This window comes from Dermacentor albipictus, chromosome 6, assembly GCF_038994185.2.
Source record: "Dermacentor albipictus isolate Rhodes 1998 colony chromosome 6, USDA_Dalb.pri_finalv2, whole genome shotgun sequence".
NCBI classification, from domain to species: domain Eukaryota; kingdom Metazoa; phylum Arthropoda; class Arachnida; order Ixodida; family Ixodidae; genus Dermacentor; species Dermacentor albipictus.
In genome coordinates this window covers 67,254,180-67,280,128 of record NC_091826.1, presented here as the reverse complement: position 1 = coordinate 67,280,128, position 25,949 = coordinate 67,254,180, and the positions used below count along the sequence as shown (strand labels likewise).

At 47.8% G+C, this 25,949-nt stretch overlaps 1 protein-coding gene across 3 annotated transcripts in view; it reads left to right on the top strand.

The window, feature by feature from the left end:
• LOC139061140 (ATP-binding cassette sub-family C member 3-like) overlaps nt 1–25,949 on the top strand; it is an 83,563-nt gene that overhangs the window by 34,486 nt on the left and 23,128 nt on the right. For 2 of the 3 annotated variants that reach the window (XM_070540760.1, XM_070540758.1), the window contains exons 11-20: nt 888–1,091; nt 2,271–2,417; nt 4,072–4,165; nt 8,753–8,970; nt 10,309–10,485; nt 13,951–14,118; nt 15,569–15,759; nt 18,071–18,146; nt 19,439–19,637; nt 22,958–23,268. In XM_070540760.1, the coding sequence (XP_070396861.1) occupies nt 888–1,091; nt 2,271–2,417; nt 4,072–4,165; nt 8,753–8,970; nt 10,309–10,485; nt 13,951–14,118; nt 15,569–15,759; nt 18,071–18,146; nt 19,439–19,637; nt 22,958–23,268 (1,785 nt within the window). The remainder of the gene's footprint in view (nt 1–887; nt 1,092–2,270; nt 2,418–4,071; nt 4,166–8,752; nt 8,971–10,308; nt 10,486–13,950; nt 14,119–15,568; nt 15,760–18,070; nt 18,147–19,438; nt 19,638–22,957; nt 23,269–25,949) is intronic. The other variant, XM_070540759.1, reaches the window with a different exon arrangement.

Below are 25,949 nucleotides of genomic sequence, written 5' to 3'. Positions count from 1 at the left end.
ACGGGGCGAACAAGAGTTTTGTACATTAAGAGGTTAGTTGCCTTCGGAGCCTTTTGTATAGTACGACGTAGGTATCCAAGTTGTTCTAGTGTCTTTGAACAAGTTTGGTCAATGTGTGTAGTCCATGAGAGATTGTGAGTAAATGTTGCGCCAAGGAATTTTTATTGTCGAACTCTGGTTAAAGAGGACCCATTCAAGGAATATGTCGCATTTACAGGTGCTGCTCTTTTCGTGAAGGACAAAACCGTTTTTTTTAAATTAATCTCCATTTCCTGCTTTTCGCACCAAGCACCGAAAGAAGCAAAGGAGTCGTTCAGTCGCTTATAACTAGTCGCAGAGTCAATCACGTCGTATACGACGCAATCGTCAGCACAAAGACAGATGCTGGAAGAGCCATTTTTGGGAGGTCATTGACATACATTAAAAACAATGAAGGACCCAGGACGGATCCTTGAGGAACCCCGGAGCATACTTCAAGTATGGGTTACTTTGCTGAGCTAAAGTCGACGTATTGGGTCAAAAGCGTGGCAACTTGGGCGAGTTGGTATGTCATAAAATCTTTAGGCTTGTAGCGCAGCTCAGAAAAAGCAAAAAGGAGGGTGGAAGGGGTAACGAAAGGGAGTGGAGAACAGAGTGAGCGCTCACTCTGTTCTCCGCTCCCTTTCATTACCCCTTCCACCCTCGTTTTCGCTCTTCCTGAACTGCGCTACAAGCCTAAATAAAAATATCGACGCATTGGGACTGTTTAAAAAGGAAGACAGCAATCTAATCGGCCATACGGGATTTTTTTTTATTTCATCAAACTTCACACACCTCGCGGATTGCCGCATCATTCTGTTACATTTTTCTTCATTTCTTTCTTTTTTTATTGCCGTTCCTTGCTACAGAAACGAGTGATGCGGTTCCGCGATGAGCGTCTGAAGAGCACCACGGACCTGCTGTCCTCGGTCCGCGTGGTAAAGCTGTACGCCTGGGAGGACGCCTACCTGGGCGCCGTGGGACGGACGCGAGACGCCGAGCTGGCCGTACTCCTGCGCACAAACATGCTGGACGGTGTTATGGACTCGCTCTACAGCTCCACGTCTTCCATGGCATGCGTCTTCTATTTACGTGAAGCATACTGTAGAGCTGTCCTACGGCGTTTTGCTGAAGCAAAACCCAAACTCAAGCAAAACGCCGGCTGTATACAGGGGTGTCCCAGCTAACTTTAGCTAGAGTTTAAAGATACGCCAATGCCACGTAGCTGGACAGAACCAAGCTAACGCTTTTGCCGTCACTTGGAGATACTCAAATTATATTTTTTTTCATTCCGCTTAATTACGTAATTACTCTTAATTAGTTAATCAAATTGAAATCAATGAAAAGTGTCAATGGAAATATTGTAGAGCGACATGAAAAGCTCCCGATACAGATTTCTGTTGCTCAATGCGTGCTCCATAACAGTTTTTCTTTTGTTGTCCGAGCACGAAAGATGCCCGCAAACGTACGCGAAGTGCTTCGAGCGGCCAGTCGCACGGCAATTTTGCGTGCATGATAACTGACGTACGAGGCGGCTGTTGACGGACGTCGGAAGAAATACTTTTCTGTCTTTTCTCGAACCACACAGCGTTATGCAATTGGTTCAATGAGCTGCCGCCTCATGGTGCAGTGGTCTTCGTATATATGGTGCTCATTGCTTAACCAAGTTGATGCGAAAGACGCATGCCTCACTTCGCATGGTTAGACAGGGGTGTCCTGCGCGCATTTCCGGCATCACACTTTGGTCCCAGCGGAGTCCGGCACCACTGAACCTCGAACAACCTACTTTTAACGACATGCATGGTGATCGGGGCCCGAAATTTTGAAACCGTGGAATATCTCGAATTAACTGATTCACTAAGAGGACTCGCTGCTTTCAATGGGAACAACAGCTAAGTGTTTCAACGCGTTGGCGAATAGAGTGCATGTTAAAGCTCGTCTTGTTTTTTTGTTTCTTTGTGTGTTTGTTTGCTTGCTTGCTTGCTTGCTTCCTTCTTTTTTGGTGGATCCCGATGGCGACGTGAATGATATTCACTCTGTTCATAATGCTTGACTCATCACGCAGAGTAAATCACAACATTTAGCACATTGCAAGCAGCACAAGGTTGCAAGACTAGAAATTGCCCTAACGTAAGGTGCCATGCAGTCACTCAATACGAGTAAATACCTTGCAACGCTTTGCTCCTACAAGTACAAGCGGTCTCCCATGACGTTACACAGCGGGCTTCGTTTCCTTCGTGTTCTCAATGCAGTTGACCATAATCCTGTTCGGGCTTTTGGCTGCTGTGGGAGGGACAGACACGTTGACGCCGACGCTGTCCTTCTCGTGCCTTTACTTACTGTCGCTGACCGACATGATCACCAACATGCTGGCCAACTGCCTGCGCATGAGGAGTCTGGTGAGTTGCGGCGATTCTCTCTCCGTAGGCTTCACGAGGGGACTTCGTTCTGGTAGCCGCGTTCGCGTCGTCGGCGCCGCCACCACCGTCGTGCTGTCCTGGGGCGCTATAACGTAAAACTATTCCAAACTTTTCTATTCCAATTCTGCAATCAGTCCTCCACGATTGGTCAAAACGTTTTTGCAGCACCCCCACTTAACCTGTCTGTCACGCGACGTCACGAAAACCGCCATAGCTACCCATCTGATATGACGTGTACACACTGATTATGCATGATTTGACCGAACAAAAGACAAATAGTTATTTCTGATTAACGACTTTTCGCCATTAGCCCTCGGCTATTGGTCAAAATTTTTCAGGCTGCACCCATTTCACCTGCCTGTCACGGGACGTCACAAAACCGCAACAACTTACCACGTCAAAGTGGCGTGTATGCATTAATGAAGCATTAATATGCCGAACAAAACTGAATATTCTTGTGAATAGTCGCAGGCTGGCCCGTTCCGAAAGGAATAAAAGATGGCTGCCACCAATCACTCAGGCACTGGCTACTAGCACCTGCCGAAGAGCATGGGTTTATTTGCGCCTAATAAAGCTTTCTGCGAGGCCATGTAACGTTTTGGAGAACGTTCGGCAGGTTTACGAACTCGTTCTGCCAACTCTTCTTCGCTGAGGATCTGTTTTAACGCCATTCTTAAGCTTCCGTTGCATGCCGCCGCGATTGTTGACTTGCCACCGCAAGCTAAGTAAGAGAAAGCGGACCAATCGCAGACGGTGGCACCACCCTCTTCGCCCGGTTATTTATTTTCAGTGCACTGGCTCGGCCCCATCGAATCCCTCTCCACTTGAGCGTGCTCCTCACCTCTTGTGAGCCAAATATAAAAGACAAGCTGCTCAGTGTAGGCAATGTTATTTGTTTTTCAAGCAAACTAAAGTGACCTCCTATGAACGAGGGGAACGTTTGATTGGTTTGTGCAGACAACCCTGTGGGTGACCGACCGATCCTTGCGTCGGCGGTTACGCAAATTTGATGTCAAGAGATTGGAATGAAAACGTATTGGAATAGTTTTACGTTATAGCGCCCCTGCTGTCTATGGCACATGCTCAGCCTGCGCGTGGAGGTCTCCTGAAATGCGCAGTGCTTTCGGCTGAAATACGTACGAGGCGAAGTAGACGCACCAACCCCGCTTTGCTTAGTGGCCCTGTCAAAGCCGGGGCAGCGATCGCGGTCCCTCCGCTGGCAAAAGATTTCCATGCACACGCGCATTTGCATTCTTCGTGAGGAGCTGTGCGCTTACCACACCACGGTGCACGCCCTTTCCTAGTCAGGGCATCCACCAGCCAAGCAAGGCGAAAGCCTTGCGTGGTTGGGATGGCCTTGATAAATTGGGCAGACGCTTAAGACTGCTTACACGTGGGGAATGCGAAATCATTATACCGGTTGTAGGCCTCGGAACGTCGTCAGCGCACTCATTTCATACGCTCACGACGTGGCGCCACCTCCGCGGCAACCGTCACGTACGCCGCCCAATGACGCACGCACTGGTCAGCGAGATGGCCGCGACCTGACGTGTGCAATCAGGCACGTTCTTCGAAGCTAAAGTTGAACGCATCCTGCACCGCGGACACTAGGTAACTAATACAGTCTTTTCAGGTGTCACTCGGTCTGAGACGGATATGCAAGTTCTGCACGGAGGAAGAGCAGGAGGAAAGTCTCCCGGACTCCAAGGACCCCACAATACAAAAGGGTAAGTGAGGCCATCTTTGAGACTGGAATGCTTGAGCGTCACTACAGTAAAATACTTCCGGCAAGATAATGATGTTGGGCTAGTCGCTTCATATATTCCGAACTTGTTAACGCAAGCTTGCACATGTGTGCAAATCCTTTCAAGTTTCTCATTTGTCCGTCTTTTTATTCGATGCAGAATGGGAGCCTTAAAAACTAAATCCTCGGATTTCACGTGCCAAATCAACAACATGATTATGAGGCACGCTTCAGTAGGGGACTCCAAATACACTTTGACCACCTTGGCTTCTTTAACGTGTACCCAATGCACGGCGCACAGGCGTTCTCGCGTGTCCCCACCATCAGAATTCGGCCGCCGCTGTCGAGATTTCATACCGTGACCTCGTGCTAAGCATTCATAATCATAGCCACTATAAGCCACTACGGCAGGTGGAATGGCTGTCATGTACATGCAAGAGCAGCTGGGGAAGGCAGATAATCATGGAATGTAATGACATTAGAAAATCTGTGTTTGTGAGATGGTGTCCAGCTGGCGCCAGACAGCGCTAAATGGAGTGCCCTGGGAGAGACCCTTGTCCTACCAGTGAATAAGCAAGGCTCATGAGGATGGTTTTCTGCGCTAACGAGTACTGACCATTGTGTTCGACGGAGCTTCCTTCCGGCCCTTTCCTTCGCAGTGTCTTTAAATCTCGCTATACCCTCACATAGTGGAGGAGGTGGATGCTGAGGGAAGTCGAAATGTTCCGCATTGAGAGTGTTAGTGGTATAGAAACAAAAGGGTGAGGAAAAAATGTACCTTCTCCTGCCGGTTCTGGCAAGAAGTAGGAGCGACAAAAACACAGAAAACAATTGTCACGTGTGAGATTGCATTCTGAATCATATGGGTTCAGTTTTTTTCGTTTTGTTCTTCCGAAAACGAAATGCGGTACGCTTTCGGCTTGTTCAAGTGGACCTGAAGTTATTGTTTTTTTTTTCGTGTGCTGTAAGCTATCGCTGTGCCACATGTAACATGATGACACTTTGTTAGCGGATACTGCCATCAAAAGGTACCCGCCGCGATGGTTTTGCGGCTAAGGTGTTGCGCTGCTAAGGAGGAGGTCGCGGGATCAAATTCAGGCCGTGGCGGCCGCTTTACGATGGGGCGGAATGTAAAAAACGCGGGTGTCCCGTGCGTTGGGGGCGCGTTAATAATCCCCTGGTGATCCCCGCAGTCCCCCTCTACGGCGTGTCTCATACTCAAATCGTGGTTTTCCAGAATTTGTTGTTTCCATGAAAAGAAAGCTAATGAGGACGGTAAGACCAAAGAAGGTGATCATATACACGTGCCTTCTCCCGATTGCGTTTCCCCGATGCCTAAAAATAACTGCCCTTATGACGAGACACAATCCAAAGGGGAACCTAGACACATACCCTCATTATGCGTCGAGCGCACTTATTGAGAAGTTAACAAAGTTAGGATTGTCATTGGCTGATGCTTGTCCTGGCAGGAAGGACAGTGTGCCACTATGTGCTTTTGTCGCATAATGATGCTGAATTGTGTTTGAAACCAGTGAGCACTAGAAAGCTTAACTTGTCCGTAAACCTATCACCCTTTACATAATACCGATTACTAGAGCTGTTGGCTGCCGCAGCTTCACCGGCAGCAAGATCTTGTGACACTTTGCGCAAGCACAATGTGTTTGAATCGTTTTCGTGTTTTGTGAATGTATTTAGCGACGTAAACTCCTTAAAACATTGGAGGTAAACAGTATGCCGTTGTGCGGTTGCTACAGATGTCATGCACAGTTACGCAGAATATGGAAGGTCACAGAAACAATATAGTTGTGTCCTCTCTGGTTCCCCTTTAGGCCGCATGACGACGCTAGCAGCACTGTCACTGCCGTTTACCTCTCCGAAAACCCGGTATTCTGGAAACGGCATTACCTTTGCGGGCAAATTAGAGTTCTCTATGATCTCTCAACACGACGAAGGGAAGACTGGAAAATGTCAAGCCGAACGCTAAGATACAGGAAAACAGGGATTATGGATGGGAAAACGTCGTATTGTTAAATTCGTGTGAATCATACCTCTCGCCCGGACTCAGCCACCGCGGGAAGTTGGCATTAAAACGGAGCCTTGTGGTTGCTACATCGACGCCAGATGCAACCTGTCCTTGAGCTACGGACCATCGAACAGCCTTGTCACGACTCATCCCTTCAGGCCAGCTGCTCTCGCAGATCTACCGCAACTCTTTCATAGTTGTGCCCGACTGTGCTCATCAAGGCACCCTTGTCAAAAGTGGGGCTGCATCCAAGCCGCCCAAGTGACTTCCAGCTGTAAATGTGCACACCCACCTAGGACCTCGTCGAGCATAAGAAACGACACACGTATATATCATATGTTTGCTTCACACTTTTTTCTGCCGCGCGAAAAAGTTTCCACTAAATAAAGAAAGAAAAAATATCTGTAACTGACACTGTAGCGGAGTTAAAAGAGAAAAAAATTGGTAAATGAGAAATAGAGAAATTGGCAATGAAATATGGGTGTTTAGCAGAATAACAGCCCCGTTTTCCTTTCGGGGTTGTGGGAAGGAGAAAAGTTCGTTAAGATGTGAGAAAAAAGAAGAACTACCCTCGAATGCGTTTTTAGATGTCTGACAGCATTCACAGTGAGTAACATGAGTGAAAACTCAGTTGGTACCACCAACGATAATTGTAAATGTAATCGAATAACCGGAATCTTCAAGAAAGCTGTTCACTTTGTTACATGAATTATTCGCTCGAAGACGTATGTTTGTTACAGTGAGGATATGTTTTTAGCGTTTGTCCCCGCATTACATAATTCAGTACAGAGCCGAGCCGTTAACCACCACATCCGTAGCGGTAATGTGGATGGCTATGAGCCAATTCGTCATGCGTGTGTTGTCTCCAGTGACGCAAGTGCCGGGGCGAAAGGCAACTATACTCGCGGACAACTTTTTTTGGTTACGAAGCGAAGGCTACGCAAACTAAGCACGCCTCTTTCATCGCTGCTGGAAGTAGTGCCGCAGTTTTGCTCACGTTTTCTTACTTTGGAAATAGGGAACAATACTCGTTTTTTTACAGCACCTAATTGCAAACAATACGTAACATTTACCTGTCAGATATTGGTATATTATAGTGCTTTAGTTTGCTCTTTCGAGTCTTCGCCCAGCCGAGACCGTCGCACGTTCTGCACACTCATCAAACGCAAAACTACGCCCGTGTCTTCCGGTGAGTGTTCGTCGCTTGCTGTCCCGCCAATCAACTCCCCTGAGAGGCTGTTTACTAACTTTAGCAATTAAAGACTCTTGAAGCACACACAAAAAAAGTTTTTCCAGCGTCTGCGCGGAAACCAAGCGATCCCATCTGGAAATCCCAACCATCGCCACGTACAAACGAGTGAGCGAGCTGACTGCTGCGCCGGCTCTACCGACGGCAGCGTCGGTGGCACGTCGCCATACGGCTGCTTCGGAGCTCTGGCGCAGGCCGAGATCCTGGCTGTTCAGAACTTGGTACATATCGTATGTGAATAAACATATATTCGGAGCTCCGACGCAGGCTGTGACCCTGGCAGTTCAGAACTTGGTACATATCGTATGCGAATAAACATTGATTCACGCCGGGTTATTGTATCTGCCTCGACTAGAGAAGTTGTGCGAGGTTGGCGAAAGCGGTGCCGCGCGCGCCCGGACTACATTGCGTACGAATACAGTCACGTGCAGAAGGTCCGCCCCCGTAGCTTTCGCTTCATAGCCAAAAAAAAAAAAAAGTTGTCCCGAGTATAGATCCTCCTCTCCCAGTGCCGGAGCCCTCTCTCACGTCCACCACAAGGGAAGAGGGTGGTAGGCGAGGAACAGGACAGTCCTTTCCGAACACTCCACCGCAACATCTAAACCATCAGACGCCCCAAAGCTCTCGCAGCGACATCGCATGCGTCTCAAATAGTTATAATAGTCGGTGTGTTCGGTGAGGGACGCGTCCGGGAACCCATTTGCACGACGGTACGTGCCCTATGAATCGGCGTCTTTGCAACGCCGGTGAATGACCGACGCCGCCGACCACCCGCAAACAGGCGAAAGAGCCAAAGAAACATATTCCATCTGAAGAATAGCGTTGCCTACAGCACCCATGCCCGTGATTCATTTTCTCAGAGGCCTTAGGTGGTCTTCCAAGAGGTACCTTGAAGAAAACTTGCACTGCGCCGTAGATAGCACTAACAATCTGTTGCCGTCATATGGGAAATTTACCGTAGGGCAGCTGAGAAAGGACGTGTCATCTTTCTATGACTGCCGTGTCGCTGCGGTGGAATTGGAAACGACCAAGGGACAGCCGGGCACCCAGCCTGCTGATGAGAGGGTCAGTTTCTATGCTTTCTTCTAGAGCAGATGTATAGTGTGTAGGCTTGCTGTGCCTTCACGCGAGCTTACATTGGTTAATCGGACGTAATTGTGATGACGGTAATGACGGTTACGATAATCACGATGAAATGCAATCTGCAGCGATCGGACAAAAAAAAATTCCATGTCTGTCAGTCGTGCATAGGATTCGCGCGAGGTAACACCTGCCAGCGTTTACTCCTTTGCACGCAGGGGAAGTGGTGCTCTCCGAATGCAGCTTCTCGTGGACGCATCACTCGTGCCACTCGTCCTCTCCGGTGCCCAGCGAGCCTTCGCTCAGGGACGTCACCTTCCGAGCAGCGCCCGGGTCCTTGGTGGGCGTCGTAGGTTTCGTCGGCAGCGGGAAGTCCTCGCTGCTGGCCGCCATCTTGGGTGACATGCATCGCACGCGAGGCACCCTTCACATGTCGGTAAGTACTCACCAGCAAGCCCCATAAAACATATGAACGATGGTTGTGCCGGCTACTCCATTTGTGGTCCATTGTCATACTGTACTAAAGACAGGATGTTGTTTTGTTGTTCTGATGGTCAGAAACCTTGTAGATAGCATCCTCAATAATTTGCTTTGGCTTGTAGATATTCGCGATCTCTACTTGCACTTTGCATTTGTTTTTAGAACTCTTAGGGCAATATGACTTTCTAGTGTTCGCGTATGGCAGTGCTTTCTACTGTACAGTGAGCATCAACATCCCTTAACGCCGACTGTATGACGCTCTTTCTGCGTAGATTTCTTTGCCTTCTTTACATTTACTTTTCTTTTTTTCTCTAGGCTTAGTACGCAGCTATGTCTATTGTATTTATGTGAAGCCGGCATTGATGTGACCTACTTTTCTGTCCCTCAACAGTAATCAAATACCAGCAGCAAACAGTTTGAGGAGTTCTACTATTTCTTTATACGCGTTAGCTCTGCTTATGCCCGAGGATAGTTTCAGCTCTCGTCGACTATATAGCAGGCTCAAAATGAGTTTTGGTGGCAACCGATTATATTTAAACGACTACAACTAAAACTCTGCTTGAGCATAAGCAGAGCTAATGTCTTTCAACAAGCAGTACTACTATTCAAAAGCGTTTGCTGCCGTTGTTGTAGGGAAGCAAGGTTTGCCGAAACCGCCACGTGACCGTGGCGCTCTCGCGCCAAACACGTGATCGCCAACGCGGAGACACGAGAACAGCGAACGTGGAACTCAGCGGGGGAGGAAAGGCAGTGATAGCGAAGAGAACGCGAGGAGGAAAGCGGGGGAGCAGACTACAGCAAAAGCATGAGGCGGAAAGCCGAGGAGGAAAGTATGACGAAAGGATGAGAAGACAAGCGTACTGCCGCGCAAGACGGGCTCTGCGGCGACAGATGGCAGCAGGGTAGCGCGCCGTCGTCTGCTCACCGATAGCATGCGGCGAGCAGGTCCACCGATTCCGTATAGGAAAACAAAGCGCTGCATGAGCGGAGGTCTGTCTGCGGCGGCTGCAGTGAATCGTGCCCACGCGTCACCAACTCGATGCCTCTGGCGATCTCTTGATTAGCGAGGCAGTCGCGCCACCCTTCGCTCCGTTTGCAATGTGCCGCACGAGATAGATTGCTTTCGTCACCCAATATATCGCGATATGAAAAGACGTATAGAGCTTCGCTCAAATTTCGCATTAGGCAGTATCATAATCGTCTGTGATTCTTTTTCTCCTTCATTCATGCTGATCGCTGTCTCAAAACAGTGTTGGTCGTTTCACCGGAACGACGAACGATATAATCTACGCAGGGTTCCATTGCGTACGTGTCTCAGGTGGCGGCGATATACAACATGACCGTCAGGGACAACATCACGTTCGGGAAACGGTTCGACCCAGCTCTGTACGCACGAGTCATCAAGGCTTGCGAACTTCTCAATGACCTTAACACTTTTCCTGCCGGTGATCTGACTGAGGTCGGAGAGAAGGTGAGAGACATGTAATAGTGGTAATAATGTTGGCAATCAATGTTGGTGTCTGCTTCATGTGTTAAACAAAGCGCACAAGCACAGATACACAAAGATTTGCCGCGTAGTAATGCAGACGCGAAAAATGTGAGTGATGTTCAGATGCAGCAAACACTGAAAACACCGGCTTATTTTTGCGATCAAGCCCCCGCGAGAATGGACTCACGCTGACACTGAGTCTTGCTCTACAGATGCTACGTCTATACATCATCAGCTGGGCTACGCCCACTGCAGGGTAAAGGCCTCTCCCATACTTCTCCAACTACCCCCGTCATGTACTAATTGTGGCCATGTCGTCCCTGCAAATTTCTTAATCTCATCCGCCCACCTAACCTTTTGCCTCTCCCTGCTACGCTTCCCGTCCCTTGGAATCCAGTGCGTGACCCTTAATGACCATCGGTTATCTTCCTTCTCAATACATGTCCTGCCCATGCCCATTTCTTTTTCTTGATTTCAACTAAGATGTCATTAACTCGCGTTTGTTCCCTCACCCAATCTGCTTTCTTCTTATCCCTTAACGTGACACCAATCATTCTTCTTTCCATAGCTCGTTGCGACGTCCCCAATTTAAGTAGAACCGTTTTCGTAATCATCCAGGTTTTCGCCCCGTAGGTTATTACTTGTAAGACACAGCTGTTATACACTTTTCTCTTGAGGGATAAGGGCAACCTGCTGTTTATGACCTGAGAGTGCCTGCCAACCGCACCCCAGCCCATTCTTCTGATTATTTCCGTCTCATGATCCGGATCCGCCGTCACTACCTGCCCTAAGTAGATGTATTCGCTTACCGAATCCAGTGCCTCGTTACCTATTGTAAATTGCTGGTCTCTTCCGAGGCTGTTAAACATTACTTTAGTTTTCTGCAGATTAATTTTTAGACCCACTCTTCTGCTTTGCCTCTCCAGGTCAGTGAGCATGCATGCAATTCGTCCCCTGAGTTACTAAGCAAGGCAATATCATCAGCAAGTCGCAATTTACTAAGGTATTCTTCATCAACTCTTATCCCCAATTCTCCCCAATCCAGTTCTCTGAATACCTCCGGTAAACACGCTGTGAATAGCATTGGAGAGATCGTATCTCCCCGCCTTACGCTCTTCTTTATTGGGATTTTGTTGCTTTCATTATGGAAGACTACGGTGGCTATGGAGCCGCTATAGATATCTTTCAACATTTCTACATACGGCCCGTCTACACCTCGATACCGTAACGCCTCAATGACTGCTGAGGTTTTGACTGAATCAAGCGCTTTCTCGTAATCAATCAAAGCTGTATATAAGCGTTGGTTATATTCCGCACATTTCTCGATCACCTGATCAAAAGTGTGAATATGGTCTATTGTTGAGCAGCCTCTACGAAATCCTGCCTGGTCATTTCGTTGATAGAAGGGTAAGGTATTCCTGATTCTATTTGCGATTACCTTAGTCAATAATTTATAAGCAACGGACAGTAAGCTGATCGGTCTATAATTTTTCAAGTCTTTGGCGTCCCCTTTCTTATGGATTAAGATTATGTTGGCGTTCTTCCACGATTGCGATACGCTCGAGGTCATGAGGAATTGCGTACACAGGGTGGCCACGTTTTCTAGAACAATCTGCCCACCATCCTTCAACGAGTTTGCTGTTGTCTGGTCCTCCCCAGCTGGCTTTCCCCTTTGCATAGCTCCCAAGGCTTTCTTTAATTCTTCCAGCATTACTTTTGAGATGTCAAATTCCTCTACACTGTTCCCACTTCCATTATTGTCGTGGGTGCCACTGGTACTGTATAAATCTCTATAGAACTCCTCAGCCACTTGAACTACCTTATCCATATCAGTAATGTTATTGCCGGCTTTCTCTCTTCACGCATACATCTCATTCTTGCCTATTCCAAGTTTCTTCTTTACTGCTTTTAGGCTTCCTCCATTCCTGAGAGCAAGCTCAATTTTATCCACATTATACTTCATTATGTCAGCTATCTTACGTTTGTTGATTAAGTTGGAAAGTTCTGCCAGTTCTATTCTAGCTGTAGGGTTAGCGGCTTTCATACTTTGGCGTTTCTTAATCAGATCTTTTGTCTCCTGCGATAGCTTACCGGTATCCTGTCTAACGAAGTTACCACCGACTTCTATTGCACACTCCTTAATGATTCCCACAAGATTGTCGTTCATTGCTTCAACAGTAAAGTCCTCTTCCTGGGCCTTAAAATTTATTCGGAAGGTTCTTCTGGCTAGAGAAAACAAGTGTAAAATGATGAAACTGGTGGGAAGCACTCACAAACACATGCACGAATAACAGCTGTTGTGGAAATTAAGGTTCATGCTGGTCGGACCATCGTCCAGGTGTGAGCACCGGAAGGAGAGCTGCAAAACGAAAGCCTTTTCCGAAGCTCACCGGGTGGCACGTGCAGTTATGAATCGGGCCTATGCTATATCATGATAGCTTTTACATCTAATCTAATTACCTACTTGCTGCCTTCACAATTAAGCGCACGCCTTAGACGGGACGAAATAAGCTAGACACAAGAGAATCGCCGACTCGCCAATAAAGTTCGTTAAGGGCAGATATAATACATCCAAGGAAACAAGGAAGGTGCGCAGACTGCATATACGTAAGTGGCGAGGACTACCGTAGTTTTCTTGCGACGCATAACAATCAAGTCGCAACACTCTCAAAGCAAAAAAGAAGCCTCCGTAAATAAAATATTGATTATATTATGGAGCTTTACGTGCCAAAACCACTTTCTGGTTGCAGAAGGGCAGCGGATTGGGCGAGTTGGTGTTCCATGGTAGCAATAAAATTCAAACAGCGCTAGACGACAGGACCAGAAAGAGGAGGAGACAAACATGGCGCTGATTTATTTCAGTTGTACTTTCAGCGCCGTGTTTGTCTCCTCCTCTTTCTGGTCCTGTCGTCTAGCGCTGTTTGAATTTTATTGTTACCACTTTCTGGTTATCAGGCAAACCGAAGTGGGGGACACCGGAAGATTGGGCCACCTGGGGTTCTATAACGCGCACCTAAGTCTATGTACATGGGAGTTTACACATTTTGCCCCAGTCAAAATGTGGCCGGCGTGGCCGGGATTCGATCCCGCGACCTCGTGCTTAGGAGCCCAACACCATGGCCACTAAGTAACCACGGCGGGTCCTTTGTTCATTGCTACGCCACAACAGAGACGTGTCATCTGCACAGACCTCTTTCTGTCTGATACAAATAGCTTGTATTACCTCAGAATGGGGACGCTAGGAGGCCGCGGTTCACAGGCACGGTGCCCAAAAAATGTGATGCGGCTTCATTCCATTCATATATTAAAGCACACTTTCACTCCAAACAAGACCAGCGATATTAATTATTCGCAGTAGTGTGTTCGGGAAGGGCATTTGGCCATCGTTTCTTCGCTCATCCACGCCTGATCCTTTCCCGTCCTCGTCGGCGGTGCTCAACGCAACAGGGCGAGACACTGAGCGGCGGCCAGAAGCAGCGCATCTCGCTGGCGCGGGCCGTCTACAGCCGCTCGCACATCTACCTGCTCGATGACCCGCTCAGCGCGCTGGATCCCACGGTGGCCGCCAGGGTCTTCAAGCACGTCATCGGCAAGAGCGGGCTGCTCCGAAACACGGTTCGTGCGAATCTGTGCACGCGTGCGTAGTCCAACGCCGTAAAACAATTTACACCCTTTAATCGAATAGAGGTGTTAATTGGTTCACTACTCACACCCTCGGATTTTTTTCGACGTGTAACGGTGTAAGTTATACACCCATTTAAGCAAACCCTCATTCGCTTAATGCGTATAATGCAGTGAACTCTGCCTCTGTATACTGGATACGAACACTTTGCTGCGCAGTAAGTATCCGCCACGTACAGCACGCTGCCATCTATACAGAAGCCCCCACTGAGGGCACAGGCCTGTTCCTTAAGTTCCGTGCAGCTTGCAGACTGCGCCATAGCCAGTGTATCAAACTGAAAATTTGTGCACCTTCATGGGTGTTTAAATGGTGTTTAGTTGTCCTGTGGCTATGACGCCCTCACGTTTAGGGGGTAGGATGGTATTGTTGGTTGCGACAAATGCGTTTTTTTTTCTTGTTTGCAGACTCCTTGTGCTTTGTAGAAATCATGACAGCTCCGACAGACGACACAATCACTGCCTTAAATAAAGTTTCATGTCTTCTGCTGTCCAACTGTTGTGTCAGATACATCTGTACGCCCTCGGCGCTCCAAATTAATAAGAAGTTTTCAGCTCTTCGGCCGATCGTGTATTTAGAGTTCGTTGTCGCGTTCAATAAAAGTGCTTATAGACCTAAAGCTAAGGGTATTAGCCACGGGACAACCCAACAACATTAAAGGTGTGAATTTTATAACGCAAAATCCAACGGTCATTAGGGACATTAAAGAGAAATGCTAAATTAGTTTTGTATTGATAAGGTATTTACTCAAAAGCCAATGTTCGTGCATTTCTCTGTAATAAGTTTATAACTAGATGAGAAAGTGATGTTTAGAAGACCACTTACTTAGATTTTCCTTTCTTTTTTTTGCAAAATGCCCTTTTTTTGTTCCGCGCCGAAAACTGAGCACATTTTCGTCAGTGTGACGTTCCGGATGTCAATGTACTTTTCTTTTCGTGCTTCGGCTATCATGGCTAATAAAAGGGTTCTCAAAAATTGTGGGGTTAGCCTTTGGCTCTTTGACGATAAAATGTCTTCGGTTTTTAGCTTTAGAAGCTTAACCAGCCCCGAGCAGACGCCCCCAAAATCAATGACGTCACACGTCGTTGCAAGCACATGCAGGAACATCAAAGCGGTGGCGCCACCTGTCCCTACTTTTCGTGTCTTTTCTGGCTGGTGCGGACTCTCATAGTAAGGGTGTCTATTTCTTGTTTTCGTTAGGGTACTTTTTACTAAGGCAGTTCAAATAATGTTTCTCATTAGTATTCTTTACCATACGTTTTCTTTCTTTCTTTTTTCCAAACTGCGTTCCTTTCTGTTTTTTATTTCTTCGCCCCAAAAACGCATGCCACCACATTCATCTCAAAGCACGTGTTTGCATTATGCGGCACTATTTGGCTCTTCCAGACGCGCATCCTTGTGTGCAACCAGGGCTCCCTCCTAAAGCACATGGACCGGCTCGTGCTCATGCACGACGGCACCGCGTCGGTGTTCGCCACCGTCTCCGAACTGCTGCAGCACAAGGACACGCCGCGTACGGTGCGGGTGGCCCACTCCAGGCAGGCCAATGCCAGGCAGACGACGGCCTGCGATGTCAGGTATGGCAAAACTCGTTGCGCGAATCGCCCTTCCTCCGAACCATGGAGGACCTCGACAAGGTTCAGAGGGTTCCGCGGAGACTTACTTTGTAAGAGCTCACGTTCAATGAGCATCAGATTAGTGAGTGAGTAAAACGTCTGGTGAGGGATTTCCGGTGACAAACCTGCGCGAAAGTGCCTCCTTCGCGTTTACAGAGACAGCGCAGTAAGCATCGTTACAGTTGGTTGCAAACCGAACTTGCGACTTCGACTGTGGCTAATGTGACTGCTGACAAAGTCTCCTCGGCGTCGTTCCGGCGCTGAACTCATTCGTCGCATACCGATAGCAGCATAAGAATGCGAACAATGCGCAACCCTGGGCACTTCAGTTACAGGACGTGGTCTGGCACATGCGAGCCAACATAAGAGTTGTCACATTGCGTAACATGGATGCACGAGAGCACCAGTTCACGCCAATGATGCAACAATGGAATGGGGAAATTTATACAAATATCAGTGACCGCTTCGTAAAAGCTTGGCTTCACATACATTCCAAATTGTGCGTTGGACCTGCATATTTTTTTTTATGACATTTACGTAAAACTAAGCCAGATGGCGGCCAGAGTGACTTCGTTTATTTTTTCTACGCATAGGTGATGGTTCGAGCACATGCAAGAGGAGGCAAAGCTCACTATGGTGATGATGATTATTATAATGATGATGATTTATTGGCATCGCCCTTTGTGGGGGCAAACTGGGCGGGGTCAAAATTTGACCCCGCCCAGTTTCCTCGATTTATTCAGGTATGATGTACATGTTTCCATTGAAGCATTTTTGTATACATCTACTTAATTGTTTTTTTTTTCTTCCTCAAAACTTCTCCATCTACATCCTATCGCTACCACTGCCGGTAATGGATCCGGCCGTATCAATGTAATATCACTGATGTAAAGATGTAAATGTAAATATGTGTGAATATGTAAATGTAAATATCACTGATAGCCTAGTTGCGCCTTCCGGTAGTAGAGAAAGATTGCATAAATATCATGTAACCATATAAATCGACAGCGCGGCCGAAGGAGGGTTGTAAAACACGACCTATCAGGTCTTTTACCTATTAAACACTAAGAGAAGTGGGTTACACGCCTATTAGGCTATCTTCCTTGTTTTTATGCATGTTTTTGTACACATTATACAGTTTGCATTGGCAAGCTGTTTATATTTGCTTAAGTATTATGCTTGTCTGCTTCTTATTTATGTAACGTTCAAGTTTGGTTATCATTTGCATTCTAAAAAGGCGCTCGTATGTTTGTAAAAAACTGCCTGTAAGAGCTGCTTTGTATCTTTTCCGTAAACAAATGTACCTCGTGTAAATGTGGACCTACTTACAGGTCTTATCCGCTAGGCACCTTGTCACTGTACACTAAGTGCACATGTTCACCTAAAGTTCTAGTGGCATTGTCTAGTGCGCATAGTTCCTGTCAAGTCACATATTAAGTTTTTCACTGTGGCCCAGAGCAGCCGGTATGATGTTGAATTAAATGCATGATGAAGATGACATAGACGACGTGCCCAAACTACAGCTTGGCTCGTTGACACAGCTCCGCCTGACCTCGGTGCACATATTTTGAAACAGTAGGGAATGTGAAAATGGGGTAGAGAGTGAGAAAGGCAGTGAGGGAGTGGCAGCAGAAACATTGACTGCGCAGAACTATTTCCTTTTTAAACAACGTTAGAGCGTGTTTTCGAAAATATTCTTGAGGAGAATGCCTTTAATCCAAGAAACATTCTATAGCTTTCCCTTTTGTTGCACGGCAATTTTCTACGCCATTCGCGTCGCGCATACAAGAAATCAGATTACACAAGGTTCGGTGGCAGCTGACAGCGAATGGAACCATCGATAACATTCCAGAAACTTTCGATACATGCAGGCGCGTCCTCCGCTGTGGGATAACATTGGTGAGGCGGTGATATGCAGTCACTCGATAAAGATAAACACGTGTCGGTATTAGAAGAGTGTCGTCAGAGTGATTTTGATCCTCTAAACGGCATCGAGGGTCCAGTGGTTGCTGTTCCCCTGCCTGAGTTCAGCTAACCATAAGATTACCGCAGTAACACCAATGAGCACGAACGAGTCACAAAAGCAAGTCGCTGCAAAAGCCAAGCGAGATAGCTACATGACGGTGTTAACTGGCACCGAGGTCTGGCCCAGGTAACCCTCTGTTACTCCCTTTTGTCAGACACTGCTTAAGAATTTGGCATGTAAAGAATAAATGCGCTCAAGACAAGTTTTTTGCTTGCAATGGTGGTGTACCTCATGTTCTCACTACAGGGACGACAGGGACACTTCGGACCAGGATGAGGCCAAGGGAAGGGTCACAGTGGAGGAAAGCATAACATCGTCAAAGGTAGGATGCATGAATTATGTGCGACAATCGCAAAATGTGTTCCGCGGCGCAATGCTGAAATAAGCCACCACGTATTTCGATTGTTTGAAAACGGCGCGGTTTCTACACTAAATTTGCGTCTAGAATTCGTTCAGCTCGGATGCCGCTTTAAGCTCAAATTTAGAAGTGCGCAATCTTGTTAATACCAGGCTTTGAGTTTAACTTGAAAGAATGAATCCAAGCGTGCAAAAGAACTCACCAAAATGTTAAAATACACGTAGGAGTTTCCTACGCAATACAACGTACAGAAGGAAAATGATTTCGCCTTCGTGCGCTTCAAGCTGTAATAATTTCACATACGATCGACTAACAGCGCGCAGGCCTAATGCGACAATTATGTAGGCAGGAAAATAAAATAACAATGCAACATTAGCTACACCCTGTCTTGAAACTGCAAGAAGTAATCATTATGCTTTGGTGTCGTCACAAAAAGAGCTCAGCAGATGAACAATTGCGTAAATTTACGAAGACATGAACTCAACAGCACGAGGGAGCATTGTAGGATCGCGAAGGATTATACCAGAAAGAGGAGAGCGACCACTGCTAATGTAAAGCTAAAGCCGCTCTGCGCTTTAATGCTTAGCATTTTCAAAAAGTTCAAGCAAGCACAGGAACAAAGTCAGCAAGCACCACTTGGGCGCCAACATCATTGCAGACACCACGGGTCGCCACAGAGACAGAGGCCGTGTAATACTGCGAAACATATAACTTGATGCAACGACCTTACGTTGTATCTCGGCATATCGTAACACAGCCGAAACAACACTGAATAGGAATCACGGTCATGCTAATCTCTTATATTGTCGACCCCCCCCCCCTTCCCTGCGTCACGTGTTCAGGCGCTTATCTAGCTGTAAACTCTCACCGCCGCGACTCCCGTTTGCTCCGTGCAATGTACAGCGACGGGGTCTGGCGACGCCGGCTCTCCTCAGTACATTCAAGTCTGCCGCCAGTAGGCTCGACCGACGCACGTCTCAGTAGCACAGGAGTGAAAGGTCAAGTTGCTGTCGCAAAGTGAACTTCACCGCTTTGCCACAACGTTGCCGCTATATAGCCGTGCAATATCTTGCCAGCAGAGATTCGTAAATAAATCAGCTTACTTGCCTATGTTTCATCGCTGCAGTATGATGTGCATGTGTACCCGTTGAAGTCATCAACCGTTTGCTTAGAATTTCCTTTTTGGTCTTTGGCACCGGCCAGTATTCCTGTGCTTGCTTTTAGTCAATGCCCGCGCGCATGTATGATTTGTGCAGACTACCCTGGAGGTGGCGAGTGCCCTCTGCCGGTTGTGCGGTGTGTGCGGACCTCTGGCGTTACTCTGCTTCGTGGCGAGTGCCGGCGCAGTGGCCTGGCAGCAGCTGTACGTGAAGCAGTGGACCGACACCATGGTCGCGGGAGCTGGCTCCTCAGCCAACTGGGTTGGAGGTCTGGTCGCCATCTCGCTTTCCGACGGTAACTTTCACGGGCCGGTTGGTTGCGGCTGGCATGTTCAGCCCGTCTTCTTTCATTCCGTGCAGCTTTTAGCATCGCACGCATGTATGTTAACGTACACGTGCGCCCGAATACCTGGAAAAGGTAAACGTCAGCAGAAGAGCTAGTGGTGACGTATGGCAACCATGTGTTTCTTGATACTACTTGCCACGGCGCCCGCATTTCGATGGGGGCGAAATGCGTAAACACCTGTGTACTTGGATTTAGGTGCACGTTAAAGAACCCGGGTGGTCAAAATTTCCGAAATCCCCCACTACGGCGTGCCTCATAATCACAAAGTGGTTTGGGCACGTAAAACCCCAGAATGTTTTTTTCGAAGCGTGTTGGACAAACATATCTGCTCGCATCATGTGTCACATGACTGGCGGCAGAAACATAATGACTACAACGGCATTATTTACATTTTTGTTCCGGCGCGAAGAGTCGTGCACCACAAGCGTTTCAAAATTCGCTATGCCGATCACAGTGGCACAAGGTATCGTCAACAGCACTGCTGTTTACGCGCACGTCTCCTGGTGCATCAATACACTTTGTAACTTTGGTGAGGCAGCGCACTTGGAAAAAACACATTCGTGAAACTTGAATAATGAGGACATACACAACCACTGAACAATGGCAGAAATCATGGATCGAAGTGATGGATCAATAAGTAGCCCTTAAGTACCTGCTAAGCAAGTTCACTGTTACGCTTGTGCGTGTTGGCTTTCCAGATGTTGCCCATTATTAGCATTAACAACGGTTTAGTGAAGCAAACGATGCTGGTGCCAGTGCAGGCGAGTGAGCATGTGAGGTTTCATAGAGTGTGGCAAAAATGTTTGGATTAATGAGCGGATGTTTTGTGGCTCTGTGCACATTAGCCGAGGCAGTATTAAAAGTTGTCATCCAGTCAGATTACGCAGGTCAAGACTGAGACGTTGTAGCTATAAGCGCTTGACTTTTCGTGTCTTCAGTATCGATCATGAATTGTCCGAAATAGTTGCATTGTCAACGTGTAATCAACACGAATTCAATCGACTTTTTCTATAAGCTTAGTCACTGGCTGTCATTAAATTAATTTTCCTACAATATTTCGCTAGTACATCAAGCTTTACTTTCGTTCACGTTTACCGATCACCTAACCGAGCTACAGTTATTTTACCTTGGTTAAATTACCCACTTAATGCTCGGCTCCAAAAGCCAAAGGTTTTCGGATTAGCATTCTTGTTCGATGTGCAACTGGAGGGTTTTCATTTAGGGTAACTTTTGCCATGCTTCTTTTGTTCCTCGGGAATAACTTCTCGCCATCTAGGTTCGTGGAACAACAAACACGCTATTGTTATTCACATATGCATGTGTAATTCAAAACCTTCGCACTTCACACTGTTGCCATTTTACACCACTTATCTGCAGAATTATTCTTGTTCTTGGCTTCTTTTCGGTGATGCTTTCTTTCTTTCACGTGACTTGAAGTATAGCCGGCACTTTCTGAAGGCACAAATAGATTTTATTGCGATAGCAATTATACGGACACTCAAAGCGCATTTTCGCCGTCGCCATGATATTCCGTATAAAGTCCAACGGCAATAACACCATCCTCGCACGCAATACGGTGTATATGCGAGTGAAAGCGTGCGAGGATGAACCAACGATAACGGCTGTCTCGCACGTGCAAATGAGGAAAGCGGGAGGAAGCGCGCCGCCTTCCATCGCGCGCAAAGAACCGTGGAGGTGGAAGGTAGGGGAGCCGTTGTACTTCGGTAGCAACGGCATATGCCGCGGACGCGCGGGCTTTACCTTGAAAGCGATCTACTTCCGGGGCAGAGTCTAGGTGGGCCTTGGGCTCGTATCTTAGTGGGTGCTCTGTTCTCGCCGCTCAGCTTGAACTGAAGCGATAGACAGCACGAAGGTCACATCGTTCGCTGCTGCCGCCGCACCTCTTCATGCCTGTGTTTTGAAAGCGACTGTGCGTGGTCACCGAGTGTGATGCATGCACGTTTGCCTGTGCGCGGTGACACCATGATTGATGTTTAGTACGTAAGCGAGTGTTTACAAAATTATACTGCCCATAAAACCGCTATCCTTACTTATTTTGGGTGTCTACTAATTTGCTACCGCAATCACTGCTTGGCTTTCGGGCGAAGCTGATATTCTTTTTATATCTCTAAAATGAAAGCCATGTCTCGGCCTGTGTCATCAGAGAGATGCAGAAAAGGTTCACATGTCCATGGTCATGGTAGTGGCTCATGATCGTGAGGAAATACCGGGGTCATTTATGAGTTCCTTCCTGCGACCTCCCTATCACTCTCAAATTTGCATAGTTTTGAATGCAGTGCGTTTATTAAGGTCCATTATTATCATTTTTTAATTATGGGGTTCTACGTGCCATAGCCACGCTCTGTATAGGAGGTACGCCGTAGTGGAGGGCTCTGGAAATTTTGACCACCTGGGGTTCTGTAACGTACACGGGTGTTTTCGCATTTCGCCCCCATCGAGATGCGGCCAGCGTGGCCGGGATTCGATCCCGCGACCTCGTGCTTAGCAGCCCAACACCACAGACGTCCCTTATTCAGCACACCACTGCTGCGCTCTGGATGTACCCAGAAAAGCGGTTTAAAGGCACCACGTTTGGGGTAACCGAACTTCCTCTATCCACACGTAGCTTCTTTTTGCAGTTGAAGATAAAGGAAGCCATCCGGCTGGCTTTTATATCACTGAATGCCGACAACTTAGTTTCCAAGCAAGCTATTAGTGCAAAGATAGATCCGCTCCAATCTCTTTAAACCCATTTAAACAGCAGGCAATCTACAGAAAACATGCCAATAATCTTGAAAATAAATTACCAACTCCAAGATTTCTACCATCCCTTTCTTAAAGGTGCGTAATCCACGCCTATATGACGTTTCATCGCCGGGCACAACTCACTACTGCACATTTTCAGCTGCATATACAAGGCTGCTCTCTTAGGGCAAGTGGGCATGTAGAAATTCGTCTCGCGAGTTTGATTACAAGGAATAAATTCTAGTAATCAATCCGCCCTCAAAGCGTCTGCTTGTGTCTTTCTTTCAGTTTCGTTTGCTCTTCTCTCGCAACGTACATGCGTCATATGACGTTACGGATGGCATGAGTACGACTGTGAGAACTGGAGAAAAAACTGTCGTTCGGAAGTTAGCGCTGCGTGCTGTCTCACGTATCTTGTGTGCCGTGTCGTTGTGTATATTAGGCAGCGGCTGCGTGCGCGTTTCAACATCGCTCGCGGTGTGTAACTCCCCCCCCCCCCCCCCCCCCCCCTACGGTGTGTCCAGTGCTGTTCCGAACGGCCGGCGGTTTCCTCCTGGCGGCGAGCTCGCAGCGGCTGTCGCGGCTGATGCACCGCTCCATGCTGGAGCACCTGCTGGCCAGTCCAATGTCCTTCTTCGACTCGACGCCGCGGGGCCGCATACTGGCGCGCTTCTCCACGGATCTGGACGCCATAGACGCCCGACTGTACCTAGGCGGCAAGCAGAGCCTGCAGAACGCGTTCATCACCGTCGCCAAGCTGATCGTTGTGGGGACGCAGACGCCGCCCGTGCTGGCCGTGGGAGTGGTCGCCGTCGTCGCCATGGTCCTCATTATGGTACGCGTCTTTCCGCCTGGGATGGTCGAGCGCGTCCCCCCTCGACTGCTGCGCGTTAACATGCAGTGCATGCATGTTTTATGCGAAGCATATTACGAGAGCTCAACCCAGCTCCTCAGGCGCGGCGGTGTCGCCTTCAATACCACGTGACACCGTGACGTCACGACAGAGGAGCAACGGGGCTCCAACTCGCGCCGTCGCTCGCGGCGTCGCGGCGGTATATAAGCAGCTGCGCTTGCCTCTGCTAGACACTCACGCGGTGAGATGCCTCCTGCGGACAGAGCTGCTCGTTGGAATGAGAAGCGAAGGTTGCGGCGTGCTACAGAGACTGATTTTCTAGGTGGCTTTGGCTCAACTCTTGCAAGATGGGCTGGGTGGGAATCGAACCAGGGTCTCTGGAGTGTGAGACGCTACCACTGAGCCACGAGTACGATGCTTCAAAGCGGTACAAAAGCGCCTCTAGTGAATGCGGTGTTCCCTTAGAAACGAGCTGTTTCTAAGGCTCAGTCAGGCATGCGTCGCTTGCTCAGGCGCACATTTCGTTGCCACGCCGAACGCTGCGTTGGTCGACGCTCACCGCGTCCAATGCGGGGCGCGTAGTCGCTGCGCCGTAGCCCATTGTCTTGCACCCCTTGGCGGGTCGACGGGCACGCTGTCGCGTTCGACTCTTGAAGGCGAAGCAGAGTAACGCATGAGTTGTTTCTTCGTCTAGCCGAACCAAATATAGCCAAGCAACAGCAGTTCACCAGGCTAAACAGTGGTTCAACAACTAAAATAAAGGCTAGTATGCTTCGCATCCTGGGCTTAACCTTAGCTAAGCTACAGCCATTTTTTTGCCGTTGCCCCGATATAGCGCTTTCTGGGAGGTCCTCCTGGAACCCCGCAATTTGCTAAAAGGATAAACACGCTCAAGAAAGCTCTCGCTGGATGGGTTAGCATGACGCATGTGCAACATGTACGCTCACGCGCATTAAGACACACCTTTTGACGCAGAATAACATGTATTCCGGCGTACACTGAAACGCTGGCGCAAATACGCTGCGGTAAATAGATCGTGTCCGCATCCGCGCCCCGGGGATGGCGCTCTTTCTCTCTCTGGGTAACAAAAGCGAATCTCGAAGGCCACGCTCTTGGTGACTGCGCGTGCCAGAAGCACTTGCAAAGCCGGAAAATACGTCACAGACACCATGTTATTGGCATCATCCCTTGCCGCCTCCGAACTCGTGGACGTACCGACGTGCGGTTTACTTTCCACAAACGTCGAGGCAGCTCGACAAGTTGAGCGCCGCATCTTTGTGTCCGGTCCGGTGACACCGGGGCGAACAGTGTAGGGTGATTTAAGTCACCGCTAGTGTGTACAAATCAGTTGTCCTTTGTATACTTCAATCTTCTGCGTTCTCTCCCCGATCTGCGTGCACAGAATCTTGCAGGGAGGTAAAGCTGAACGAATTTTACTGCCATGCGAATTGACAGAGTCAGACTTGCTCTGCGGTCATAACTTCGTTTTTTGCACCTAAATTTTATTAAAGTTTGATACTGCAGAGACTGGTTCATCTATGAGAATTCACACTGCCTCTGCAGGCCATGCACCTAGCTTTGACTTCTCCGCTTTCGCTGTCCTTAAGCGTCTTTCTCTTTTCAAGGCAGAATATTTCCGAGCATTCGTTTTCCAAGATCTCGCCAGGCATAGTAGATGGAACCGAGTTGATGTCACCTGTGTCACTTTTGAAATATTCCGCAGCCTGCCGATTGGGCGTGCTGCACTTAGGTTGCGCAGAAGGAAAGGGCCAAGAAGGTGTTAGTTTTCTCTTTGTTTACTTTTAATACGACACCATACGGTATCGTAACATGAAAATTATTGAATGTCATTGGGCACGAGGGCATCTAATGCCGAAGAGGGCCAGCAGTATCCCGTTTAAATTCGTGAACCATTTTCAGTGAGGACGAAGGGAAAGCTGCGGAGACAAAGAGCATGCGTGACTGTGCTCCGTAAAATAGTTCGACAGTCTGATTCGCTAACCTTTCCCTGGTAAGAAGAGCAGGAACATCTTATTTACTGCAACACTTATTCTTAAATAAGACTTGAAATGCACTATTGGGCATTAAACATTAATTTGATTTTCTCGCTTTGCTCTTGCGCCGTCTTGGTAAATACAAAACCCTCACAAGCCGCAAGATACGCTAATCCAGTATCGACTCCAAGAGACTGAATGAGAAAGCACTGCCGATCTCTGCTGGGCTACTTGGCGCAGTAACACATGTGCAGAAGCTCCTCCCTATTCTCTTCCCCTTATGAAGAAGTATGATACTGTTTATACAGAGCATGGACACTAAACTTTGATGCTATACGACACTATACACGGTGTCTCAGCTAACATTAGCCAGAGTTTTAAAAATACGCCGATGCATTCCAAAACGACGCGATCAAATGCTGTTGCTGACTATTGCATAGAGTAGGTCACACTTTCTTGTATTCCCCTTAAATACATAATTAGTAAAGATTAATTAACCACGTTCTGAAGCAACGAAGTTAGGTGAAAAATGACAAAAAAAGTTGTACAGTGGTTTTGAAACCATCCGTATAAACAGTTCCTAACTTTTAATCTATTAATAAATCATTTTTCCCCTTGCTGCAGGTGCCCACAAAATACAAAAAAGAAAGAATGCCATGTGATATTCCC